General features: G+C 42.1%; 1 protein-coding gene across 2 annotated transcripts in view; it reads left to right on the top strand.

Moving 5' to 3' along the window:
• ncana (neurocan a) overlaps positions 1 to 16,136 on the top strand; it is a 97,139-nt gene extending 81,003 nt beyond the window's left edge. For both annotated transcript variants that reach the window (XM_083526280.1, XM_083526281.1), the window contains 6 exons: positions 3,026 to 3,139; positions 8,492 to 8,650; positions 8,836 to 8,918; positions 9,874 to 10,018; positions 10,614 to 10,796; positions 11,458 to 16,136. In XM_083526280.1, the coding sequence (XP_083382406.1) occupies positions 3,026 to 3,139; positions 8,492 to 8,650; positions 8,836 to 8,918; positions 9,874 to 10,018; positions 10,614 to 10,796; positions 11,458 to 11,555 (782 nt within the window). In that variant the 3' untranslated portion in view covers positions 11,556 to 16,136. The remainder of the gene's footprint in view (positions 1 to 3,025; positions 3,140 to 8,491; positions 8,651 to 8,835; positions 8,919 to 9,873; positions 10,019 to 10,613; positions 10,797 to 11,457) is intronic.
• The last annotated feature ends 8,610 nt before the right edge of the window (positions 16,137 to 24,746 follow it).

The following is a 24,746-nucleotide window of genomic DNA, read 5'->3' as shown; positions in this document are numbered from 1 at the left end:
TGGGGCTGTAGCAATAGTGCAATAAACGTCGATATTAGTCATTCTTATTTAGTCCAGGATTGTGATCAATTATGTCCCCTGCATGAGCTGCTATCAACATGGTAAACAACAGCAGATTTGTGACAACAGAATGAAAGGTCCTCAGAGTAGTGGAAGCCAGGCTGAGGGAAGAGGTGAAAATATGTGAGCAACAATATAGTTTTATAATAAGGAAGAGTATTACAGATGCAATGTTTGGGCCCCTGGTGGTCTAGTGGTTAAGATGCAGCGCTCTCACCGCTGCCACCCGGGTTCGTTCCCCGGTCAGGGTACCATCCCCAGCCACTCTCAGTGCCGGTCCCAAGCCCGGATAAATTGGGGAGGGTTGCGTTAGGAAGGGCATCCAGCGTAAAACATGTGCCAAATCACACGTGCGGAGGATCCGCTGTGGCGACCCCTAACGGGAGAAGCCGAAAGAAAGAAAGAATTACAGATGCAATGTTTGCTTTGAGGATGTTGATGGAGAGGTTTAGAGAAGGTTAGAAGAAGTTGCATTGTGTGTTTGTGGATTTAGAGAAGGCGTACAACAGGGTGCCGAGAGAGGAGTTGTGGTATTGTTTGAGAAAGTCAGGTGTGTCTGAGAAGTATGTGAGGGTGGTGCAGGATATGTATAAAGACAGTGTGACAGCAGTGAAGTGTGCAGTAGGAACGATAGACTGGTTCAAGGTGGAGGTTGGACTGCATAAGGGATCGGCTCTTAGCCTTTTCCTGTTTGCAGTGATAATGGACCGGTTAAGGGACGAAGTCAGAAGGGAGTCTCCATTGACTATGATGTTTGCTGGTGATATTGTGATTTGTGGTGAGAGTAGGGAGCAGGTTGACAAGAGTCTGGAGAGGTGGAGGTACACACTGGAGAGAAGGAGAATAAAAGTCAGTAGGAGTAAGACAGGGTACATGTGTGTGAATGAGAGGGAGGGCAGTGGAGTGGTGCGGTTGCAGGGAGAAGAAGTGGAGAAGGTGGAGGAGTTTAGGTACCTGGAGTCAACAGTGCAAAGTAATGGAGAGTGTGTTAGAGAAGTGATGAAATAGGAGTGCAGGCAGGGTGGAGTGGGTGGAGAAGAGTGATAGCATCTGCAGGGTATCTGCAAGAGTGAAAGGGAAAGTTTATAGTACAATGGTGAGATCTACTATGTTGTATGGTTTAGAGACAGTGGCATTGAGTAAAAGACAGGAGGTGGAGCTGGAGGTAGCAGAGCTGAAGATGTTGATGTTTTCGTTGGGAGTGATGAGGATGGACAAGATTAGAAATGCGCATGTAGGAGGTTTTGGAAAAAGGTGAGGGAGGCGAGATTGAGATGGTTTGGACATGTGCAGAGGAGGGACATGGGGTATATCGGTAGGAGAATGCTGAGGATGGAGACACCAGGAAGGGAGAAAATAAGAAGACCAAGAAGCAGGTTTATGGAAGACATGCAGGTAGTTGGTTTGAAAGAGGCAGATGTTGAGGACAGAGTAGTATCGAGGTGGATGATCCGCTGTGGTGACCCCAAACGGGAGCAGCCGAAAGAAAAAGAATGGAAGGTCCACAGAAGTATAATAAGATAGGCATGTGTGTGTGTGTGAGTGTGTGTGTGTGTGTGTGTGTGTGTGTGTTGTGCCCTAATCCCAAACAAAACAACTAATAAATGATTGTTTTCAATGTAATAAGGCATTACTAGCATTATTATACCTTTCAAAACCAGTGATTAAGACATGAAGCAAACTAAAGGAGTGTTTTTTTTGTGTTTTTGTTTTTTCTTTGCATTACGTTCTCCACAAAGGCTCGGTGTCTATGTTGGCATTTGCTTCAGCTTGCTTTGTAATTAAAGTGTCTTCGAGCGAAACGCTACGACAGTTTAAACAAGCTTGCAGAAGGCTATTATGCGACATTTTCATGCAGCAGAAAAGCACCACTGTCGACATAATTGCTTTGGAACTGTACCGGGGAATAATTAATTCGTTGATTCTATCTTGGTACAGGTGTTAATTCTGGCTATAAGTTTAATTAAGATGGCTCTTTAGGCTAAAATGTCAATTAAGACAAAGACATCTGGTGTCTTGCTTTGTTTATGGATCCCTTAGATATAATATGGAGACAAACTTATTAGGACACCCGACTTTTCCAGTCCAGTTGGAGGCACACAGTTGTATAGGATGTCTCTGGATGGTCATTCGATGACTAGATGAACTAAACAACCCAAACCTAGCATGGCAGTGCTCCTGTGCACAAATTCAGCTCTGTGAACATATGGTTTGGAGTGGAAAATCTCCTACTACAGAGCTCAACCGTAATGAGAAATTGAATGCTGACTGCACCCCAGGCCTCCACACCTCACCTACATCACTACCTGACTTTACTAACACCCTTGGGGTTGAATGAATCTCACACAAACCTCCACATGGACACTCCAAAATCTAGTGAAACATCTTCTAAGAAGAGCGGAGGTTATTATAACGGGTATGTTATAATAGAATGGGATGTTCAAAAAGCATATATTTTAGTGTATATGAGGTATAGATAAGGTATAGTAGATTATTATTAGGGGCTTTATATGGGTATAAGTAGTCGAATAACTTTACAAGTGTTAATGATAGATGATTATGATTATTATGCACTTAGAAAAGAGAGAACCGTTTAGCTATTTTGGATCTCATTCTCAGATGACTGAATGAACAGAAGTTGCTATTGTCTGGAACTAAAATATCCCCTCAAGTCATAAGATTCCCTGCCAGATTATAGAAAATGGCTTCCTGCAATCACTGCTCACTTTTAGACTGTAACGTGAATAATGGACTGAACGTGAGCATTCATTTTTTACATAAATATAAAAAAAGATAGTAAAAAAATACTAAAAGGATTTGTGAACCTTAACATGGTGTGTGGTTGTTATCGTTCGAACATCTTGTGTTGGCAGATTTTTTTTGATATCTTACACAGGAAGGATCTCGGTGCTGTTGCCCCAACTAACACAAACTCTAACATTATCTTCTATGGGTTTTTTTGCAGATGTAGATGACTGTCTGTCCAACCCATGTGAGAACGGAGGGACCTGCATTGACAAGGTGGACTCCTTCATATGCCTGTGTTTACCCAGCTACAGTGGAGACATGTGTGAGAAAGGTAAAAGACCAAGCCAACTTATCATGACACACACACACAAAAACAACCACAATGCTGTGTTTACATGTGCAGCTATTTTCGTTCTCTGTACAATGAAGTCCCCAGAAGGCGTTTCTACTTCTGGTTGCCATAGTAACCTTCATCAGTAGATGCTTGAAACTTTTCTTGACTTTGTCACTTTGCTGGACACACCCTCATCTAGTCGCTATCAATTTGCTGACGCCCAAGGCAGCAGAAGCTCTCAATTAAAATGAATGTTTTGCAGTCACTCAGTCATTGTATGTGTGACTATTGCTTAAGAAAGCTCTATGAATTCACACTATACATACACAAAACAGAAAGCCTGCAAGTCGGTGCACTCTTGATGAATTGTTTTCTTATCTGTCTGTGTTATAGGTTTTGTCATCACCATTATCTGTTATATAATACAAGGATAATACAAGGCAGAAGTCTTATGGTGATTGTGATCAATTTATTTACAACTGAGCAAATTAAGGTTAAAGGCAGGGTTCCCAAAACTACGGCCCATGGCCCCTTTGAGACAAGATTTATTTTCAAATATGTTTTATTTATATTATACGGTGGTCTAGTGGTTAAGATGCAGCGCTCTCACCGCTGCGACCCGGGTTCGATCCCCGGTCAGGGAACCATCCCCAGCCACTCTCAGTGCCGGTCCCAAGCCCGGATAAATTGGGGAGGGTTGCGTTAGGAAGGGCATCCAGCGTAAAACGTGCCAAATCAAACGTGCGGAGGATCCGCTGTGGCGACCCCTAACGGGAGAAAGAAAGAAATACCAGTGTTCGATAATAAAGGTTGACTTTAATTTAAAATAAATAGCGGTCAAGGCACCAGTAGTTGAGCGCCTGACTATCTGCTAGTTTTTCCGGCTTCCAGTCCGCTGTCATTACAAGAGCCGCCTCTAGAGGCGAATCAATGACAACACGTGCTGTTTGTTTATACATGTGAGACTGCGTGCTGCACGGAGAGCGCTTTATTATATTTATTATTTATAATTTATTAAATATATGATTATATTTATTAATTAATATGTTAATATTTATTTCCTTTAGCACATTTTCATGATTCAGTATCTTTTTTTTGTTCATTAATATGTTCAATAGTCTGCTATGTACGGTGGCTGAGAAGTGCAAAACACATGAATAAATCAGAAAATGAATTAACAAATTAGAAAACAGTAACAAATCCAAAAACAAAACAAAAATTAAGCTTTTTGAATTTGAATTGTTCCCCACCAATTTCACTGCACTGCCATTAATGGCCCGGATCGCTTACATCACAAGTAACTTTTGCAGTGCTTCTCTTTTCTGTTTATGTTGTCGTGTCGATGCTTAATTGCATGTTGGTGAGCGTCACTCAAAGGAAGCACACTCAGAAGTGCTTCGTTCTGGCTAATGTTGTTGTGTGCACCTCTGGGCCACTACACTTAACATCGCCTCGCCTCAGTCAATAGGGTTGAGCTGCGGTAATGCATTATCCAGAATTTTAATACCCACTCTCCGCATTATGAAAACATTTCTGGGATACTATTAATCTAAAACGCTCGCTAGGGTCGTGGCCGTTACAGGGCTGGCTGACTCTGGAGTCTGCGTGACATTCATCTCTACTCCGCACGGCCCACGACGCCATTAATCTCAACAGCTTTACACTTTGCAACAATTCACCTCGAGTCCTCAGGCACCACACGTACACGCATATACGTATAGATAGAAATTCACACCCACACACACTAATGGTGATTTATGAATTCTAATAATGCATTTGCTGCAGTACGGGATAAAAATGATGAAATGATAAGAACAGGAGAGAGTCGCCATGGCCGTTTGATGGAGATCACATACAAGGGTGAGGTCTCATGGTATTAAGTTTTACAAGCTCTATAAACTGCTCTCTGTAGTGATAAAGAAGTTTATAATGTGTTATACTGTTGAATCCACAACTCTGACTGTGTGTTTATTCATTCTGTGTAACAGGAGCTCAGGCTGTTTAAACAGGTTTATATGAATGTGCTCATTCTTAATTAAGGTAAAATTAAGAAAGAAAATTAAGGTATGTGTAGAGAATGTGCAACGAGTCTTCAGAAGACAGACGACTAGAAAAGCCACAATCCCAGACGGTGTTTCTGGCCCACATCTTCACTCAGACCTTCAACAGATCACTGGAGCTGTGTGTAGTTTCCTGCTGCTTCAATCACTCCACTATCATTTCGGTCCCCAAAAAAACCCAAATCACTGTTCTTAATGAATTACCGACTTGCTGCTCTCACGTCTGTGATCATGAAGTCATTTGAAAGACTGATCCTGGCCTACCTTAAGGACATCACAGGAAAGTTGCTGTATCCTCTTCAAATTGCTTACAGAGCAAACAGGTCTGCAGATGATGCGGTCGACATGGGACCGCATTATATTCTGCAACATCTTGATAGATCTGGGACCTATGCAAGGATCTTGTTTGTAGACTTCAGTTTGGCCTTTAATGCAATCATTCCTGATCTTCTCTCAGCCAAACCGACCCAGATCTCTGTGCCCACCCCAATCTGTCAGTGGATCACCAGCTTCCTGACAGACAGGCAGCAGATAGTGAGGCTGGGCAAACTAATATACAGGTCTCTCACTATCAGCACTGGTGCTCCCCAGGGTTGGGTTCTCTTCCCACTGCTCCTCTCTCTGTACACAAATGACTGCACCTCTAAAAACCCCTCTGTCAAGCTCCTGATGTTTGAGGACGACACTACAGTCATCGGCCTCATCCAGGATGGAGACGAGTCTGCTTGCAGACAGGAGGTTAAAGAGCTGGCTGTCTGGTGCAATCAGAACAACCTGGAGCACAACACGCTCAAAACAGTGGAGAGTTCAGCTACCAAATCAGACTTCAAGAGGCTACGACGGTCAGGACTGCTGAGTCGATTATTGGTGCTCACCCCCAAATTCCAAGATCTTAACTTCTTCAGAGTGAGAAAAATGGCTACAAAAAATCGCTTTGGTTCCCACACTCTCTTTGAAATGTTGGCTTCTGGTCTGCGCTCCGGAGAACCATCCACCAGAACCATCCACCAGAACAGCAAAACATTTTTTTCCCGCAGGCTATAGCCTGAACAATTAAAATATTCATAACTACACACTGTCCATCATAACTGACACATTTATAGAAACTCAATGCTACATTTGTAAACTGCACACCTGTAAATAACATCTGTACATTTATTAAAGAAATATTTCTATTTCTGTATATAGTGCATTTTTTTATTGTCTGTTTTATTTATATTTTGTTATAATATTTCTGTACTTTTGCCTGCACTGGAAGCTCCTGTTGCCAAGTCAAATTCCTTGTGTGTGTAAACATACTTGGTTATAAAGCTATTTCTGATTCTAATTTTGATACGTTACCGTTGCTATAGTAACAGCTCTTTCACAGGGATGGTGGGAGTTTTAGGTTATCTAAAATTATGTGTAATCATTAACACACTATAAGGACAAGGATTTGTGGACACCTGATTGTATTTTTATTTACTTATTCCACAATTAGTCCCTGTTTGTTCTTGTAATTTCCTCCAGTATTCTGGAAGGTCAGAGCTCTATAGCAGGCCACTCAAGATGTTCACCATGTAGAGCATAGAGCTGGCTTTGTGCACGGAGGGATTGGAATGCTGGAACAGGTTTGGGCCTCCTATTAACCACCTCCAAAGATTTCTCATACAATTGTGTGCCTTCAATATCTGTGGTAACAGTTTGATGAAGAAGCACATCTGGCTGAAAAAGTCGTTTCCCAATACTTTAGCAGTTCAAGCTAAAGTATTGGGAAACGCCTTTTTTAGCCAGATGTGGAGGTGGTTAATAGGAGGCCCAAACCTGATAATAACTCGAGGCACCAAGATAATAACTCTTGTTGTATTTCTTTACTTATTCAATTAGCGTCCTAGACTTTTGCTCTATAAACGTCCATTAAACAAATGATATTGAAAGAGTGACCTGGGAGTCCACTGACTATGAAATAGCACTGTTAGAGTCTCAAACTGCATTGTCACGAAATTATGCATCGCTTCATTAGAATTCGCAGCATGCCTCTGTACTGATGGGGCATTAATTAGCACCCTGTGCACTTCTAATCGCAGGTCCCTCATCGCCCCCCATATGGTGCGCACCAGAAATCAGCACCCTGGGTGTTTTTTGTTGCATAGTGTTGCTTTCAAAGACGCATACACACCCTCACCCACACACACACACACACACACACACACAATTTCACACATAAACAATTCATCCTGTTGTAACTCTGTTAAGGCGTCGTGCTCTAACTCGGTTAAGGTGATTGATTACAAAAGGGCAGCGAAGTAAGCGGGAATGTGATGGAACTGCATTTTTTGGTCAATGCCAATCCTATTAGCCCTGTTGTGTGACTGATCGATGTCAGCACATTTATAAGTAGATTTATCGCTCGGACAATACAGGACTCGGTTATTAAAGTGCTGCTTGGACACGACTGGTGCAGTGTTAAAAAAAAACAAAAACAAAGTTCCTGACTTGACTGAAGTATTTTATATATAACTATTTTAAGCCTTAGGTCAGTGACATTTTGAAAATGCTTTATGTCTGTGAGTGTGGAATCTATAAGCACGATGTCCTGGATTTTTTTGTTTGTTTGTTTTTTTCAGCACCAATAAACTGGAACTGCGATTGTTCCATGGCAGAAATCGAAAATTAAATCGAATATATACTATATGGACAAAAAAGTCGAATTCACTTGACCATAAGATTCCTGCTTTTTAAATATAATATTCAATATTTTTCTTCATTTATAATAACCTCCACTCTTCCAGGAAGATATTTTACTAGATTTGCATCTGAAGACTATATACAGTTGTATGCCTTCAACTTTGGGGTAATATTTTGAGGGTCAAACTACATATGGCTGAAAAGGTAAAGGATTCTTTTTTCCATATTGTGTATAAAATGGTATTTTCTAAGCATTCCAGTGAATATTTACTGTACTGTATGTTACGTTTTGGCTGTTTATGCTTATGGGATTTAGCAGACAGGATTTATCTAGACTGACTTACATTTATCTCATTTTTATACCACTAAGCAGATGAGGGTTAAGGGCCTTTCTCAAGGACCCAGCAGTGGCAGCTTAATGGTGCTGGGATTTAAACTCGCAATCTTTTAATTAGAAGTCCAAACTGAGCTTCCCCTTCCCAAATGTTTGTCCTTCATAGATCATGTATCACATGATTGGTGAAGAAGTTTAGAAGAACTTTAAGAACAGCTACCCAAAGACCAGAAATTTCACTTTAACTTTGTTTGATGACAAGATGGTTTTCTCTTTCTCTCTCCATAGACACTGAAGGCTGTGACCACGGCTGGAAGAAGTTCCACGGTCACTGCTACAAACTGTTCACCCGCCGGCACACCTGGGAGGATGCTGAGAAGGACTGCAGAGAGCTCAGTGGCCACCTGACCAGCGTCACCTCCAGCGTGGAGCAGGACTTCCTTACTGGTGAGTTCGTACAGAAGGCACTCTACTGCAACACTGGATTGATGTTTGTGTTTTTGACTACAACTTGAAAATAATAAATCAATCTTTAAAGCTATAATCATTTTTGTTACATAAAACCTGATGTTGACAGCTAGTCTTTTGGATTAGTCCTGTGCTTTATGCTGGCTAACATGTTGATCTGGCAGGCCTGGGCCATGATAATGTGTGGATTGGGCTAAATGACAGAACAGTGGAGGAAGATTTCCAGTGGACTGACAACATGGACCTGGTGAGTGCTGTTTAAATGAGTTAGCTTTTAGCTTTAGCAGAATTATATTCTGTAGTGTGTTCTGATCGCACCTGAGACAAGTCAAAGTCTGAGTTCTCATGAGTTATTCTGACCAATTACAGTTTGTTTTCCTCCTTTAAGCTTATCTGATTTGATTTGACCAATCAGAATAAATTTATTCATGTTCATTTTAACTAATTAGACTCTGATTTTTTAATGCTCATTCTAACCAATCAGACTCTGACTTTCCATGTAGTCTCTAACCAATCAGGCTCTGATTTGTCTATGCTCATTCTAAACAGTCAGACTCCAATTTGTCCATGCTCATTTTAACCAATCAGACTCTGATTTGTCCATGCTCATTTTAACTGATTTGTCCATGCTCATTTTAACCAATCAGACTCTGATTTGTCCATGCTCATTTTAACCAATCAGACTCTGATTTGTCCATGCTTATTTTAACTGATTTGTCCATGCTCCTTGTAACCAATCAGACTGTGATTTGTCTATGCTCATCGTAACCAATCAGACTCTGCTTAGTCCATGCTCATTCTAACAATCGTCTGATATCCTTAACATCACTTTTTGCAGTTACCATCACAGTCACCTACATCCTGTTGCAGTTAACATGACAAATTAATAGTGAAATGCTTTTGTCTATTTTGGTTTTTAATCTACTCCTGTCTCTATTTCAGTCAAGGTTTTGGTTTGTTATCCGCTTGTGTGTACCTGTTCTGTGTTAGGTACTTGAATAGCTTGTCTCTGTATTTGCTAGTGTACCAGGGCATCATTGTTACTTTTGTACTTCCAAGTTTGGTTGTTTTTGCCTGTTTTGACCCTCAGTATAGTTTATCCTTGCCATGTCCTGCGTGCAGTTTCTTACCTCTCTGATTTCTTTGTTTAGTCACGGTGTATTCTCTGACCAGTAGATGCCTTTGTCTTTCCACCTTAACAGGTATACGAGAACTGGCGTGAGAACCAGCCGGATAATTTCTTTGCAGGTGGAGAAGATTGTGTCGTGATGATCTCTCGAGAGGACGGCAAGTGGAACGATGTGCCTTGTAACTACAACCTGCCCTACATCTGCAAGAAGGGCACAGGTGAGACACCGTCTGATCACGCTGAACTAGTTTCTTCTTAAAAGTTCCACTGGGATGCCACTATGTATATTTGGAACAAACATTTTTGGCCATTCATTATAACTTAAGGCTCCCTCTACTCTTGCTGGGAAGGTGTTGTCAAATTCTTCAAGGTTTTTTTTTTTCTTCTCCAAAACCTACTTTTAGTCGCATAAGAGTACAAGTGTTGTCATCAGAGCAGAGCACATACTGTATTTGTTTGGAGTGAATGTAACATCCTTCGAGAGGATCAGTTGATTTGTCAGTTTGTAGGACATAAGAAAATATTGCAAGTAGATCGACTGGAACATCTCATTTACTAGTTTTTAGAGCAAAATTCAGTAAATAGATTATGCATTTTTTTTTTGTATTCCATTTTTAAATCCTTTCTCCTTTAAATTACTGACTGAAACGGAGTAAATAAAAGTTTCAATAGCTTTTCAAAAGCCTAACACAAAGCAAACTGACCCTTTCTCTTTATCCTTAATGCTTTTAATGCTTACTAAAGGCATACGAGAAACTGGGAAGACATACAGGATGAGAAATGTTAAAAGTGTGTTCATTCCTGTATTACCAGTCATGTGTGGCACTCCTCCGGCTGTGAGGAACACGTATCTTGTGGGACGGAGGCGAGCTCACTATGACATCCACTCGGTGGTGCGTTACCAGTGTGTCGACGGGTTCTTCCAGAGACACGTCCCGACGGTGCGCTGCCGACCCAACGGCACCTGGGAGAGACCCAAGATCGTCTGCACCAAGTGTGAGTACCACCAGTGTGCTTTTATACCACAAAGCCAGGAAGACAAGATAGGATAGAATACACACACACACACACACACACACACACACACACACACACACAACAGTCACAATCCGTTCCGTAACAATTGGTTTTTGATATAAACCCATACAATTTTACTCTTTTTATAATAAAAATAAATACTGCACCTGGTCACTGAAAGGTCAGCCAATCACAATGACGACATGACCCTTAATATAAATAGAGCGCACTTTAGACATTACGAAGTGGTATTAAAATGTTTATAGTCTAGTTTTGTAACACACCAACAGATGGCAGCACAAGGCTGCACACACAGTCACAGGGAGCACAGAGCTTCATAAGTCAGTAGTCAGTATGCTAAAAGACATGGTCCTGTGTACATCTGGACCGCGTGCGCTACCACGTCTGCTTTTCTGACCACGTACGCACAATGTCACCGAGCTCTGCTCACACGTGATTTTCTCGCTGGAAACAACTTGATCTCACTTCCGCACTCATCCTACTCACCTACTCTTATTATAATCAGCAATTATACCCTACAGAATATTATTATTTCTATATTATTTCAATCATATTTATGTCTCTGTCTCGCTCTTTTTCTCTCTCTTTCATTCTTTCGCTCCAACTCGCCAAACCCCAGCACGGAGGTCTCACCGCTACCGTCGGCAACATCACAGATATCACCACGAGCACCGGCGACACCGCAGACATGGTTCCGGCCACAGAGGACGCGACTAGAGCTACCATTCTCCGGCCACAGGTCCCTGTGTGACATCACTTCCTTTGACGGAAGCGAGAGGGCCCTTAAAGGACAGAAATGGTTTTTCATCATTTTTTTTCCTCCCCTCCATTCTTTCTCTTTTCCTAAGAATCTTCTTTCAAATCGCTCTTGGATTTGGGTTTAATGTTCATTTTCGTCTCGTTTAAAGAAAAAAAAAAAAAAGGAACCTGATTCTTCAAGCTTTGGCGCTAATATACAACCTAGTCGTGGGTGTTTACTAAAGTTCCTGGATTGGATGATCGCAGGTCAACTCATTAACCCGTGCGTTTGATTTGCCTTCGTAGGACATTCGTGTTCATTATTGTTGTAGGCGCAGAAAAGTTCTCATAGGTCTTGCGGAGTATCAGTTTGATTAGAGTTCTGTAGATCCACTTTGTAGTGCAATAATCAATTCAGAAACGACACATTACTGTCATTTATTCCTTTATTGGTGATGCCTGTATGTACTCCAGTAAACAATAATCAGTCCTTGTTACTATGGCACAAAGTTTTTTTTGTTTTTTCGTTATACTTACTATTCATCATTTTTAACAAGAACAGATGTGTGTAAAGATGCATAAAATTCTGAGCAAGAAAATGTTGCCTTTACTACTTTAAAGACGTTTTCTTTACATATTTTACATTCTTTTTTCATATCATTTTCTGCATTTACATTATTTAGCATCCTTCCTTTCGCCTGCATTGTTAATGAAAAAGTTGTTAAAAAAAAATAAATGCCAGTTCAAATTAGCACATTAGATCTAATGAACCTTTTCCTGGTGCGTATTTAACGAATTAGCACTTTGTTTTACTGTTAAAGGTTCAGAAATGCACAGCAGCATTTGTTTCTTTGGCTAACACACAAGTCTGGAGGTTGAGTCATGTGCTGGAAATGAAACAAACGGAACAAAGAATTATTGTTTTCGAGTCAGCGTTATGGAAGTCCTAAGGGGCCATGCATTATAATATTTTTCTTTCCTGTTTACTACTGATCACAATTTAATTTTCTTGCGATCTTGACATAAACATTGTTTCCTCGTGATCAGTACTTAAATTTTCGGTGTATTCGGCATAAGAGCTTGTTGTAGAGGCAGCACATGGATAATAACCATAACTATTTGTGGCAGCGGCATCAAGTCCACGATCGCGAGAAAATTAAGTCACGATCACAAGAAAATTAAGCCGTGATCACAACAAAACATCTCGATGTGTCAAGATTACGGGAAAAAACAAGAAAGAACAAAAATATTAAAATGCATGGCCTCTTAGGACTTCCGTACAGCATGCTACTGGATGGAAAAAATACAAGGATGCTGAAGTAAAAAAAAATAATTTTTTAATCCTATTCTAATGACTGGACTTTTCATACACCAGGGATCGATTTTGGAAACACTGAATTTAAAGAACAACGTGTTCTTGTAACACTGTAATATTCAGGATTCTGCATTATTTCTAGGTCCCTATTTAAATGTAGGCAAATGCACAATATTAACCATATTCTCCACCTGCCTAATCTTCACACTTTGCATTTGTTCTCAGAAAAGATCTAGAAATCTCTAGAAGCTGCTGTCAGTATCATTTGTATTAAACAATTCTTAGAAAGAAAATAAAAAGAAGAATTTCTTTAGCACTCTCAAGACTTTTGGACCCCGCTGTGATCACTTGCTGAGGAAAATAAAGAATCAATGAATGGCTTTTATGTCGTATTCCTCACTATTAATGCACAGCGCATGTAAATAGCTAGCTAGCTTGCTATGTGCTTTTTATATTTAGTAGCCTAGTGGGCTAACTAATTCAAGAAATGTACTATTTGTTTGCCACTTGTACAACAGGAAATTATATATATTTATCTCGACTACTAATCTTGACAGACCAAATCTGCTTTAGTTTTGCGCCGGAGCTGTGCGGCTAACATAGCTAACAAGTAGTAAACGCTTATAGTCGCCATTTGCATGTGGGGTTTTGACAAAGAATGACCTTCTGATATTGACATAATTTTAGAGAATTTTAGAATGTGGAGGTTGTTCTGAACATTTGGGCAAGTCATGGCCCAGGGGATCAATTTGACAAAGATATGTCAGGTAAAGTGTATTTTGGAGCACTGGGAATATGAAGTGGTATCAAAACAATGTAATTTCAGCTGTTTAAACACAGAATTATGTGATGGTTTCAAGGAAGGGTGCAGGAAAAGGGTAGAGTAATTTCAGTGATATTCTGGGATAATTCTGAGCTAAATATTATGCTAAGTCTTTTCTTACAAATCTTACTCTGTACTCTGATTTGACAGCACAGACATGATACATCCAAAATAACATCCAAGGTACATCGTGATCTGATTTTCCCTAGATTTAGATTAAAGGAGCTTTTGTAGGAAAAGCTGTCTTCTTGTTTGATCATTAAAGAACATGCTGAATCACAGATGGCGCCTTCGTCACCCTTATATTGTTTCAAATTGTAGCCCCTGCATCTGTGTGTAATAAGCAGCTGGTATTTTGTCATTGTACCATATGTAGTAATATGCAGTACATTCTTACAGTATTCATGCAGGTTATTTAATCAGCCAGTCATGTTTTAGCAAACCTACAAGACCTACAGTTTCATTTGAAGATACATTATGTGAACATAGGTTTGTGGACACCTGAACATAAGATTGGTATGTGCTTTTTGAACAGTCAATTCCACATTTAGTCCCAATTCCCTCCACTCTTCTGGGAAGATGCTCTAGATTTTGGAGTGTGTTTGTGGAGATTTGTGCTCATTCAGCCACTAGTGTGTTTGTAAAGTCAAGTACTGATGTAGGTGAAGTGAAGAAGCCTGGGGTGCAGTCAGCATTTCAATTCATCCCAAATGTGTTCAGTAGGGTTGAGGTCAGAGCTCTATAGCAGTCCACTCAAGATATTTCACTCCAACCTATCCAAACTGAATCTTGGTAGTGCATAGGTGTGTGGTCAGGGAACAGGTTTGAGTCTCCTAGTTAATGTGAAGTGAAAATGTCATGCATCAACTATACAGTTGTGTGCCTCCAAATTTGTAGTAGCAGTTTGGGAAAAAAACACATATGGCTGAAAAAGTTAGGTGTCCCAATACTTGTCCATACAGTGTACAAACGTTTTTAACCTGACAGGAGTGAAAACATTAATGGTGCATATTTTTCTTCATCACCCCTCTTACCTCTCTTTTATTAACAAGCCATTGTTTGTGCTCACAGAACAGTCACTTCTTGTATTTATTTTTTACAGCATTCTGTATAAACCCTAGAGACTACTGTGCATGACAAATCCCGAGAAATGCCCACACCAGTCCATCTGGTTTAAAAACTCCGATTATTATTCTTGAGAAAGTTGCGACTGTACCAGCACATTTCTCATCCCATTGTATGTAGCACTCCATATGCGTATCAGTGGGCCATATGGGTTTTAGGGGGTGTGTAATTGGAAGTGTAAGAATGTGTGATTCCAGACCTTGTTAATGTGGGGAGACCCAGTGTGAAATGGCAATGCTTGTTTTTCAATTGTCTTAAATATGGCAGAATTGATGTAACATTTCTTATTATGAGATTAAGATAAGATATAAGATATATTGGTGCCACAATTTTAGCCATTTATATCCAAAAAGCTTGGTACTTCAGTTTTGGAACATAAATTTTCCCCTTTGTATAAATAGATGCTAGAAATTGGCAAATCTGCTAATCCTTGACAACTCAGACTGAATAAATGAGGCATCAGAATATCACTGTAATCTCATAATAAGAAATATTAGCGAAAGAAGACACACATTTCTTTCTTTTATGACTGTATTTTTTTTTTCTAATGAGATTTCAATGGTTTGTTTTTAGCATGTACTAGTGTGTGCCGTGCATCATTTTGGGTTTCATGCTACCCTGTTTGTGATCATTATAATTTTATTTTTGCTTGTTTGGTTTTGTTGTTATTCATCATTTTAAATGAATCAGATCCACAGTAACTTTATAACCCTAACACATTGTGGATGTTCTGTTTCCAAGTATTTGTTCATAAACTCTACATGTGACTTACTCTTTAAATTGAGCTAGTTGTCTTTTTACTTGAATTCTGTGTGTTTCTTTAAAACATGTATATGTTAGACATAAAAAATAATAATCCAACAGGTTATTTTAGACGATCTTGATACCATGTCATGTTTTCATTCCTCTGACTGACATTTTGGTTTGTACATCATGATCTCTTATTGTACTTTGGGTTTAAAGATGTCATCCTCAGAGCTCACAATCTGAAAAACTCTCCCTAATGAGGATGTAATATTTTAGTCAATGTTTCAGTACCAACCAACTGAGTAGTAATTATCATTCAGCCAGCTTGGGCTTCTGGAATTTTCCCTCACATCAATTCATTTAAAACAGATAAAAGAAAAGAGGGAGATGTTTATGAATGTACTATGGCGTATGAGAGGATAGGTTTGATTTGGTCTCTGATATATTTAGTGTCCACTATTTGGTGTTCTTATGCCTTCTCGTTGCTGTGTTTTTGTTCTTTATCAAACTGGAAACAGAAAAACAATAAAACTGATTGCCTCAGTACTAACAATGTCCATGAGACCTTCTTAAGCATGAATAGCCAAGTAAAGATTTTGGCCCTGCCTCAAGGTTTGCAGGTGAGAAAAAAATGTTTAAGTCACAACTTGCAAAATGTAAAAACAGACGACGAAGAATAAACGCAAAGATAAAAAAAGACATGCAATTCCAATGGGATTGGAATCCTATACTAAACCTGAGGTAAATTTGGCTGGTACAACAAAATCGCATAGCAGAATGGAAAATCCTGTACTAAAAATTCCTCTTGCTGCAGAATCACATATAGTCCAATGCTGAAAAATCGTGAAAAAATCACCTTGGACTGTAAAAACCTTTTGGTCTTGAAAATTTGTCTAGTACTGAACACTGTACTTTCAAATCAGTCTAGTCTGAAATCATAATCTATCATCTAGTACTGAAATGTAATTTAGTAAAAATCTCCTAGTTCTTTTTAGTAGGATTAAATCACAAAAAAGTACTAGGAGATTTTTACTAAATGACAATACAGTACTAGATGATTTGCCAGTACAGTATTTGTTCAGTACTAAACAAATTTTCAGACCTAAATGATTTTTCACCTAGCAACAAAAAAAGCCTGGAAAAACTAATCCTGTAAAAGTTTAAAGTCTTGAAAAGCCATTCAGTATTTAAGAGTCAACCATTACAAAAAAAAACCATGGTACTCAAAAATTATGTGGTCTTAAATAATCAACCAATACTTAAAAATCTGTCCTGAACATCGGCCATGTTGACTAGAAGGTTAGTCGTCTGTGATTGGAGCTACTATACCGTCCGTAGGTTCAGTATTACTGAAAAAGTACATATGGGAATGACTTTCGAGAAACACTTTGCTATTCTCCTAATAAGCATGTGAGACGAGGCTTATAGTTCAGTTTATGGAGCGTAAATAAATGAGCGGTTTGAGAAATAAGGGAAGCATCAGGACGTCCTTTTTTTCCACAGTCTGGTTTGACATACTGAAGCGGTTTGCTGTTCATTACACTGGCATTAGGCTTCGTCCCTTTGGAAGGACATCTCCCTGGATTTATTATGGGATGTCTGCTCTCAGCTGTGGTCCCTGGACCACCGAGTTAGACACACAGAAACACACACATACACTTACTGTTTCAACATTTTAGACAACGTTGGTGTTAATTCTAAAAGCATAAAGTGTTCCTTAGTTGTCCCGCAAGGGGAACCTTTAATTATTCTATGTATATCTGTACAGGTTCTTCGGTTTCCTTCCTTTTGACTAACTATGATAAATCACCTCTTTATAGTTGTAGTAAATTTTTTGAGCACATGGTACACTGAGATGGCCAGGGTGTATAATCCATGTGTTCTCAGGATAGGCTCCAGGTCCATCACAGCTCTGCCCATGATCAGTTGTTCACCAAGATAAATGAATGACATCACAACACATCAACTCATTGTAACGCATGATCTATCAATACACACAATTTAAAAGGTTTGATTCATGCTCCACGTGAAGTGAGCGGAAAGTGTGGAAAGCATCCCGACTACATCTTTAAGAAGCAACGAGCCACTAGCTCTTCAGTGAACCCCCTGAACAACGCTTTAAATCTTTCAGCAATATGTCGTGAATGCCACACACAATACTACAGACCCCATTTACCCCACATATCCTCCTGTGACTTCTGCCATTAATATAAAACTAATAGTTTCACCACTGAGGCCTGACATTGACTGAGTTTTACTGTCATTTCTGCTGTTTACTGTGAGCAGATTTTCTCCCAGCTTGGGCCGTCCTCCCCTGACTGCTGCCTTCACGCACGCTCCACCTGCTCGCTCAGCCTCGTTCTCCCCTCATTGGCTAATGGGCTGGAAATCGCCTGTGTCACCTCTCATGAGCCGAGTGCAGAGCCAAGCTGTTTTTCTGCAGGCTGCTGCTTGCTGGGGCGATCAGGCCCAGCTGCTTATTCTTTCATGCAGAATGCAGATGCTGGCATTCTACCCACTGCTACAAGTTAGACGAAATTAGACCTACGGTTTGTATTGAACGATATATTTTCTGTAAAGTTTTAACTTTTTTAGCGACCGAAGACAGACGGAAATAAACTGAATTAGAGCAGGATGTTATCATGATTGCTACTGATAGTGATATTATTTTTACTATCATGTGCTGAAGTATGAACATAGCATTCGCTCAGGCAAATCGTTATTACCCAGAGGCATGTAGTTGTATGTCATTCCCTCAACATTTTAAGTTGTGTGCTCAAACCACACAATTATTAAAAAGTTTTGAGACTAGCTCTGTTTACAAGAAAGTACTTTGTTAATCTACGTTTACACACAAAATACAAAATAGTCCCCTTGCACAGCAATACAGCGCTCCCAGCGTTCCTGTCACTTCTTGTCAAGTGCCTTCTGCGCATGGATTTTCCATCAGTGGTGTCAAAATGAAAACCTATGCGCTGGATCTTCATCTCCAGGAAGAGGGCGAAGTCCGCAGGAGCCAAATCTGGTGAGTAGGGAAGGTGCGGAAGTGAGCTCATGTGGATTGTTCTCCAACTATCATCATGCACAAGTTGACGAATGGTTACGACATTTTCGGGAGGTTGAGTTCATCGAAGGTCTTTCCGATCTCTCGTTGTCTTCCAGTGATGTTCTTCCGCTCTTGAAAGGGGGCATGGTCAGAATAGCACTAGTTAGCACCATTAGCCTCGAAACTTTTTGATACCACCTCGTACAACTTTGGCATCACATTGTCACGACATACTAATTTACGGATATGTGATATTTCATTTGTTTATTGAAATATCGTCTCGTGACCATGCCCCCTAAAAAAATTAAAAAATATCCACAAGGTCACTTTGACTAAAGAAACACTATTACTAGAAACACTTCAAGGTCTATCTATCATTCTAGCATTGCCATACAAAGACTTTTTAAACACTACTACTGCACAGGTAGGAATACTGTATATAACCATCGACTCAATTATGCAAAATCTACATGTCATGTATGATTTCTTACCTAATTAGAATACAATATTTGTTTTGTTTTTTCCTCTGCTAGTATCTGTTAACCTCTCCTTGAACTGCCACCTTAACGTGGTGGAGGGGTTTGAGTACCCGAATGACCCTAGGAGCTATGTTGTCCGGGGCTATATGCCCCTGGTAGGGTCTCCCAAGGCAAACAGGTCCTGGGCGACGGGTCAGACTAAGAGCGGTTCAAAACCCCTTATGAGAGATACTACATCAGGGACCGTGACGTCGCCTGGTATGGCGCAGCCGGGGCCCCACCCTGGAGCCAGGCCCGGGGTTGGGGCTCGTATGCGAGCGCCTGGTGGCCGGGCCTTCCCCCACAGGGTCCGGCCGGGCTCAGCCCGAAGGAGCGACGTGGGGCCGCCTTCCAGTGGGCTCACCACCTGCAGGAGGGACCGTAAGGGGCCGGTGCTAAGAGGATCGGGCAGCAGTCGAAGGCGGAGGCCTCGACATCCCGATCCCTGGACACGGAAGCTAGCTCTAGGGACGTGGAATGTCACCTCACTGGCGGGGAAGGAGCCTGAGATTGTGCGTGAGGTTGAGAGGTTTCGACTAGAGATAGTCGGGATCACCTCTACGCACGGCCTGGGCTCTGGAACCACACTCCTCGAGAGAGGATGGACTCTTTACAACTCTGGAGCTGCACATGGTGAAAGGCGTCGGGCTGGTGTGGGTTTGCTTATAGCCCCCCAGCTCAGCCGCCATGTGTTGGAGTTTACCCCGGTGAACTAGAGGGTCGTTTCCCTGCGACTACGGGTCGGGGATAGGTCTCTCACTGTCGTGTGTGCCTACGGGCCAAACGGCAGTATAGAGTACCCGGCCTTCTTGGGGTCTCTGGGAGGGGTGCTGGACAGTGCTCCGACTGGGGACTCCGTCGTTCTACTGGGAGACTTCAATGCACACGTGGGCAGCGACAGTGACACCTGGAGGGGCGTGATTGGGAGAAACGGCCCCCCTGATCTGAACCCGAGCGGTGTTCAGTTATTGGACTTCTGTGCTAGTTACAGTTTGTCCATAACGAACACCATGTTCAAGCATAAGGGTGTCCATCAGTACACGTGGCACCAGGACACCCTAGGCCGTAGGTCGATGATCGACTTTGTGGTCGTTTCATCTGACCTGCGGCCGTATGTCTTGGACACTCGGGTAAAGAGAGGGGCGGAGCTGTCAACTGATCACCACCTGGTGGTGAGTTGGATCCGATGGCGGGGGAGGAAGCTGGACAGACTCGGCAGACCCAAGCGTACTGTGAGGGTCTGCTGGGAACGTTTGGCCGAGCCTCCTGTCAGAGAGATCTTCAACTCCCACCTCCGGCGGAGCTTTGACCAGATCCCGAGGGAGGCCGGAGATATTGAGTCCGAGTGGACCATGTTCTCCACCTCCATTGTCGAGCTGTGGCAGTAAGGTCTCCGGTGCCTGTCGAGGCGGCAATCCCCGAACCCAGTGGTGGAAACCGGAAGTAAGGGATGCCGTCAAGCTGAAGAAGGAGTCCTACCGGGCCTGGTTGGCTTGTGGGACTCCTGAGGCAGCTGACGGGTACCGGCAGGCCAAGCGAACTGCAGCCCGGGTGGTTATCGAGGCAAAAACTCGGGCCTGGGAGGAGTTCGGTGAGGCCATGGAGAAGGACTATCGGCTGGCCTCGAAGAGATTCTGGCAAACCGTCCGGCGCCTCAGGAGGGGAAAGCAGTGCCCCACCAATGCTGTTTACAGTAGACGTGGGGAGCTGTTGACCTCAACTGGGGATGTCGTTGGACGGTGGAAGGAATACTTCGAGGATCTCCTCAATCCCGCCGTCACGTCTTCCATTGAGGAAGCAGAGGCTGAGGGCTCAGAGGCGGACTCGTCCATCACCCAAGCTGAAGTCACCAAGGTAGTAAAGAAACTCCTCGGTGGCAAGGCACCGGGGGTGGATGAGATCCGCCCTGAGTACCTCAAGTCTCTGGATGTTGTGGGGCTGTCTTGGCTGACACGCCTCTGCAGCATCGCTTGGCGGTCGGTGACAGTGCCTCTGGAATGGCAGACCGGGGTGGTGGTCCCTCTTTTTAAGAAGGGGGACCGGAGGGTGTGTTCCAACTTTAGGGGGATCACACTTCTCAGCCTACCTGGGAAAGTCTATGCCAGGGTACTGGAGAGGAGAATACGGCCGATAGTAGAACTCGGATTCAGGAGGAACAATGTGGTTTTCGTCCAGGCCGTGGAACACTGGACCAGCTCTATACCCTCTACAGGGTGCTGGAGGGTTCATGGGAGTTTGCCCAACCAGTCCACATGTGCTTTGTGGATTTGGAAAAGGCATTTGACTGTGTCCCTCGCGGCGGCCTGTGGAGGGTGCTCCGGGAGTATGGGATCGGGGGCCCTTTACTAAGGGCTGTCCGGTCCCTGTATGACCGAAGCAGGAGCTTGGTTCGCATTGCCGGCAGTAAGTCAGACTTGTTCCCGGTGCATGTTGGACTCCGGCAGGGCTGCCCTTTGTCACCGGTTCTGTTCATAATTTTTTATGGACAGAATTTCTAGGCGCAGCCAGGGGTCGGAGGGTGTCCGGTTTGGTGACGACACGATTTCATCTTTGCTCTTTGCAGATGATGTTGTCGTGTTGGCTTCATCAGACCAGGGCCCTCAGCATGCACTGGGACGGTTTGCAGCCGAGTGTGAAGCGGCTGGGATGAGAATCAGCACCTCCAAATCCGAGGCCATGGTCCTCAGTCGGAAAAGGGTGGCTTGCCCACTTCAGGTTGGTGGGGAGTTCCTGCCGCAAGTGGAGGAGTTTAAGTATCTTGGGGTTTTGTTCACGAGTGAGGGAAGGGTGGAACGGGAGATTGACAGATGGATCGGTGCAGCTTCTGCAGTAATGCGGTTGATGTACCGGTCTGTCGTGGTGAAGAAGGAGCTGAGCCGCAAGGCGAAACTCTCGATTTACCGGTCAATCTACGTTCCTACTCTCACCTATGGTCATGAGCTCTGGGTCATGACCAAAAGGACAAGATCCCGGATACAGGCGGCCGAAATGTGCTTTCTCCGCAGGGTGGCTGGGCGATCCCTTAGAGATAGGGTGAGAAGCTCAGTCACTCGGGAGGAGCTCAGAGTAGATCCGCTGCTCCTCCACATCGAGAGGGGTCAGCTGAGGTGGCTCGGGCATCTGTTCCGGATGCCTCCTGGACGCCTTCCTGGATAGGTGTTCCGGGCGCGTCCCACTGGGAGGAGACCCCGGGGAAGACCTAGGACACGCTGGAGAGACTAAGTCTCCCGGCTGGCCTGGGAACGCCTTGGTGTCCCCCCGGTAGAGCTGGAAGAAGTGTCTAGGGCATCTTTGCTTAGACTGCTGCCCCCGCAACCCGGCATCGGATAAGCGGGAGAAGATGGATGGATGGATGGATGGTATCTGTTAAAATTTTCTTCTTAAATTCTGCTTGCTTCCAACTAAAAAACACTATTATTTTTTACAGCCTACATTGCTTCATATTTAGTCAACTAATAAGGCTCTCTTTCTCTTATTTAACCCCGTCTAGCATCCAATCAAGTTCATCTGTGCAGAAAGAAATGTCAGGAACCATGCCAATTTATCATCCGTGGTGACCTTTTCATGCACAATGTAATTAGCGATGTAGCTATCCGTGTGTGTTTGAACATGGATCAACCACCAGAGTGTTGTGTGGAATTTGAGGATGAGTGTCCCTTACTCTGGCTCATTAAAATGTTTGAGTACGCAGGAGTAAGCAAAGACTGTAAAATGAAGTTTCTCATTTGCTGCATTCAAAGCAAAACCTAGATAAAATTTGATCTTATCAATTTAATATTTACATAGTACATATACAGTATATTTGCCTGTTTCGTTTGATAACACCATGCAAAGGCAGGTGCACACTGTACGATTTTAACCACGATTTGGTTATGATTTCCTATAACCCTAGAAGCTAATGGCTGTTGCGATTGCATTGTGTTTTCAACCAATTCAATTTTGGCAGTTTTCGAAGGTTACAGTCTTTCCCTCAGTGTGACTCCTACAACGACCATCAATTAGCACCAGAACTTCAACCCAACTCAGGGAAAAATGTGGAAACAAGTCAGGTGGACAGTACAGCAAGAAGAGAAACGTATTGAGTTATGGCAAGAAAAGGAGTGTTTGTATGACGATTTTGTTATGAAGGCATGTCATGAACAAAACTCTACAGATTGTCTTTGTTTGGTGCTAGCTACCAATAACGAGAGAAAGCGGGGCTGAACGTGTCACGGATTCATGCCGTAAAAAAGTTTTTGACTGTTGTTGACAGTCAGATATTATGACAACTAAGATCCCACAGTGTGGGGACATGGGAACATGGGGATCATGTCATTACAGTCTGACTTCAACAATCGCAAAGGGCTATTACAAGTCGCACAGTGTGAGCCTGCCATTAGATAACATTAATGTCATGTAATGATGAAGATGGCAGATGGAAATGCAGATTATAATCCAAATACTGTAAACGTAAAACAATGATGGGTCAACCGTTTAGAATGTTAAAAAAATAAAACAAAATACAAAACAAAGGCTTAATAAATGTCAGAGAACAATGTCGAATAAACATATTACTCTGCAGTGAGCTGTATGAACGATAGTCCGTTTAAACTGTGGCGAGTGTGTAATGTCTTATCTAGAGTGACCTACAACTGAGCAGTTGAGAGTTAAGGGCCTTGCTCAAGGGCCCTGCAGTGGCAACTTGATAGTGCTAGGATTTTGAATTCAACACTTCCAATCCAAAGTCCAATGCCTTAACCACTGAACTACAACCTCCCCTTTGATTGGAAACAGATGTGCCTGATCATTATGATGGTCATTGTGATGAACAGGTGAGTGTGTTTTGAGAAAAGGAGTCCAGGAGGCCACGTTTAAAGGTCATCAAGTCTGATGGGTAATGGCGTTTGAGTCCGGTAGTGACCTGACATTAGAGAGTTTAGCAAACTTACTGAGACTGAATGGTGTGTTCAGGCAAAACTGTGTATTTGCTTTAAAAAGAAACACATTAAACTGGTTTAAATTAATTAAAGAAATGTACTTTTTCACATGAAACTATTATATATATATATATATATATATATAATTATAATTATAATTATTATTATTATTATTATTATTTTTTTTATTTGTTCAGTTTGACACATTAAATTTGACAATCTTATCATTTATATACCATACATTCTAAGCACTTTATTTGTATTTTTTTTTATCTTTATACCTTATTTGATCACATGATTATGTTTTTTTCATACACAATTCATAGGTTAAACATCATGAATTTCACTAGTTTTCATATATGATTGTACAAAATGTGTCTGATTAATAAATCCTGCTCTTTAAGCCTATTTGGCTCCAGAAAACCTGCTCAGCACCATGGAGTTGTATCAGATGAGGGTTTTAAGCGGAGCCCCCCTGCGCCCGGACTTCCCTGCAATAAAATAATTTATTTCTGACCCTGAAGCCAAAGGAAATTTCTCAGAGCAACAGAAAGCAGACTCCAGACTGCTATCAGGCCTAATCTCCCACACAGCTCTGAGGGTGTCATGACCTTCTGTCCTGCAGTCGTCCTGCCGTATGACAGTCCAATTTCTACATCTTTTCCCCTCGGCTGAGAGGC

Source organism: Silurus aristotelis (assembly GCF_946808225.1).
Source record: "Silurus aristotelis genome assembly, chromosome: 22".
NCBI classification, from domain to species: domain Eukaryota; kingdom Metazoa; phylum Chordata; class Actinopteri; order Siluriformes; family Siluridae; genus Silurus; species Silurus aristotelis.
This window is presented reverse-complemented; position numbering and strand designations above follow the sequence as displayed.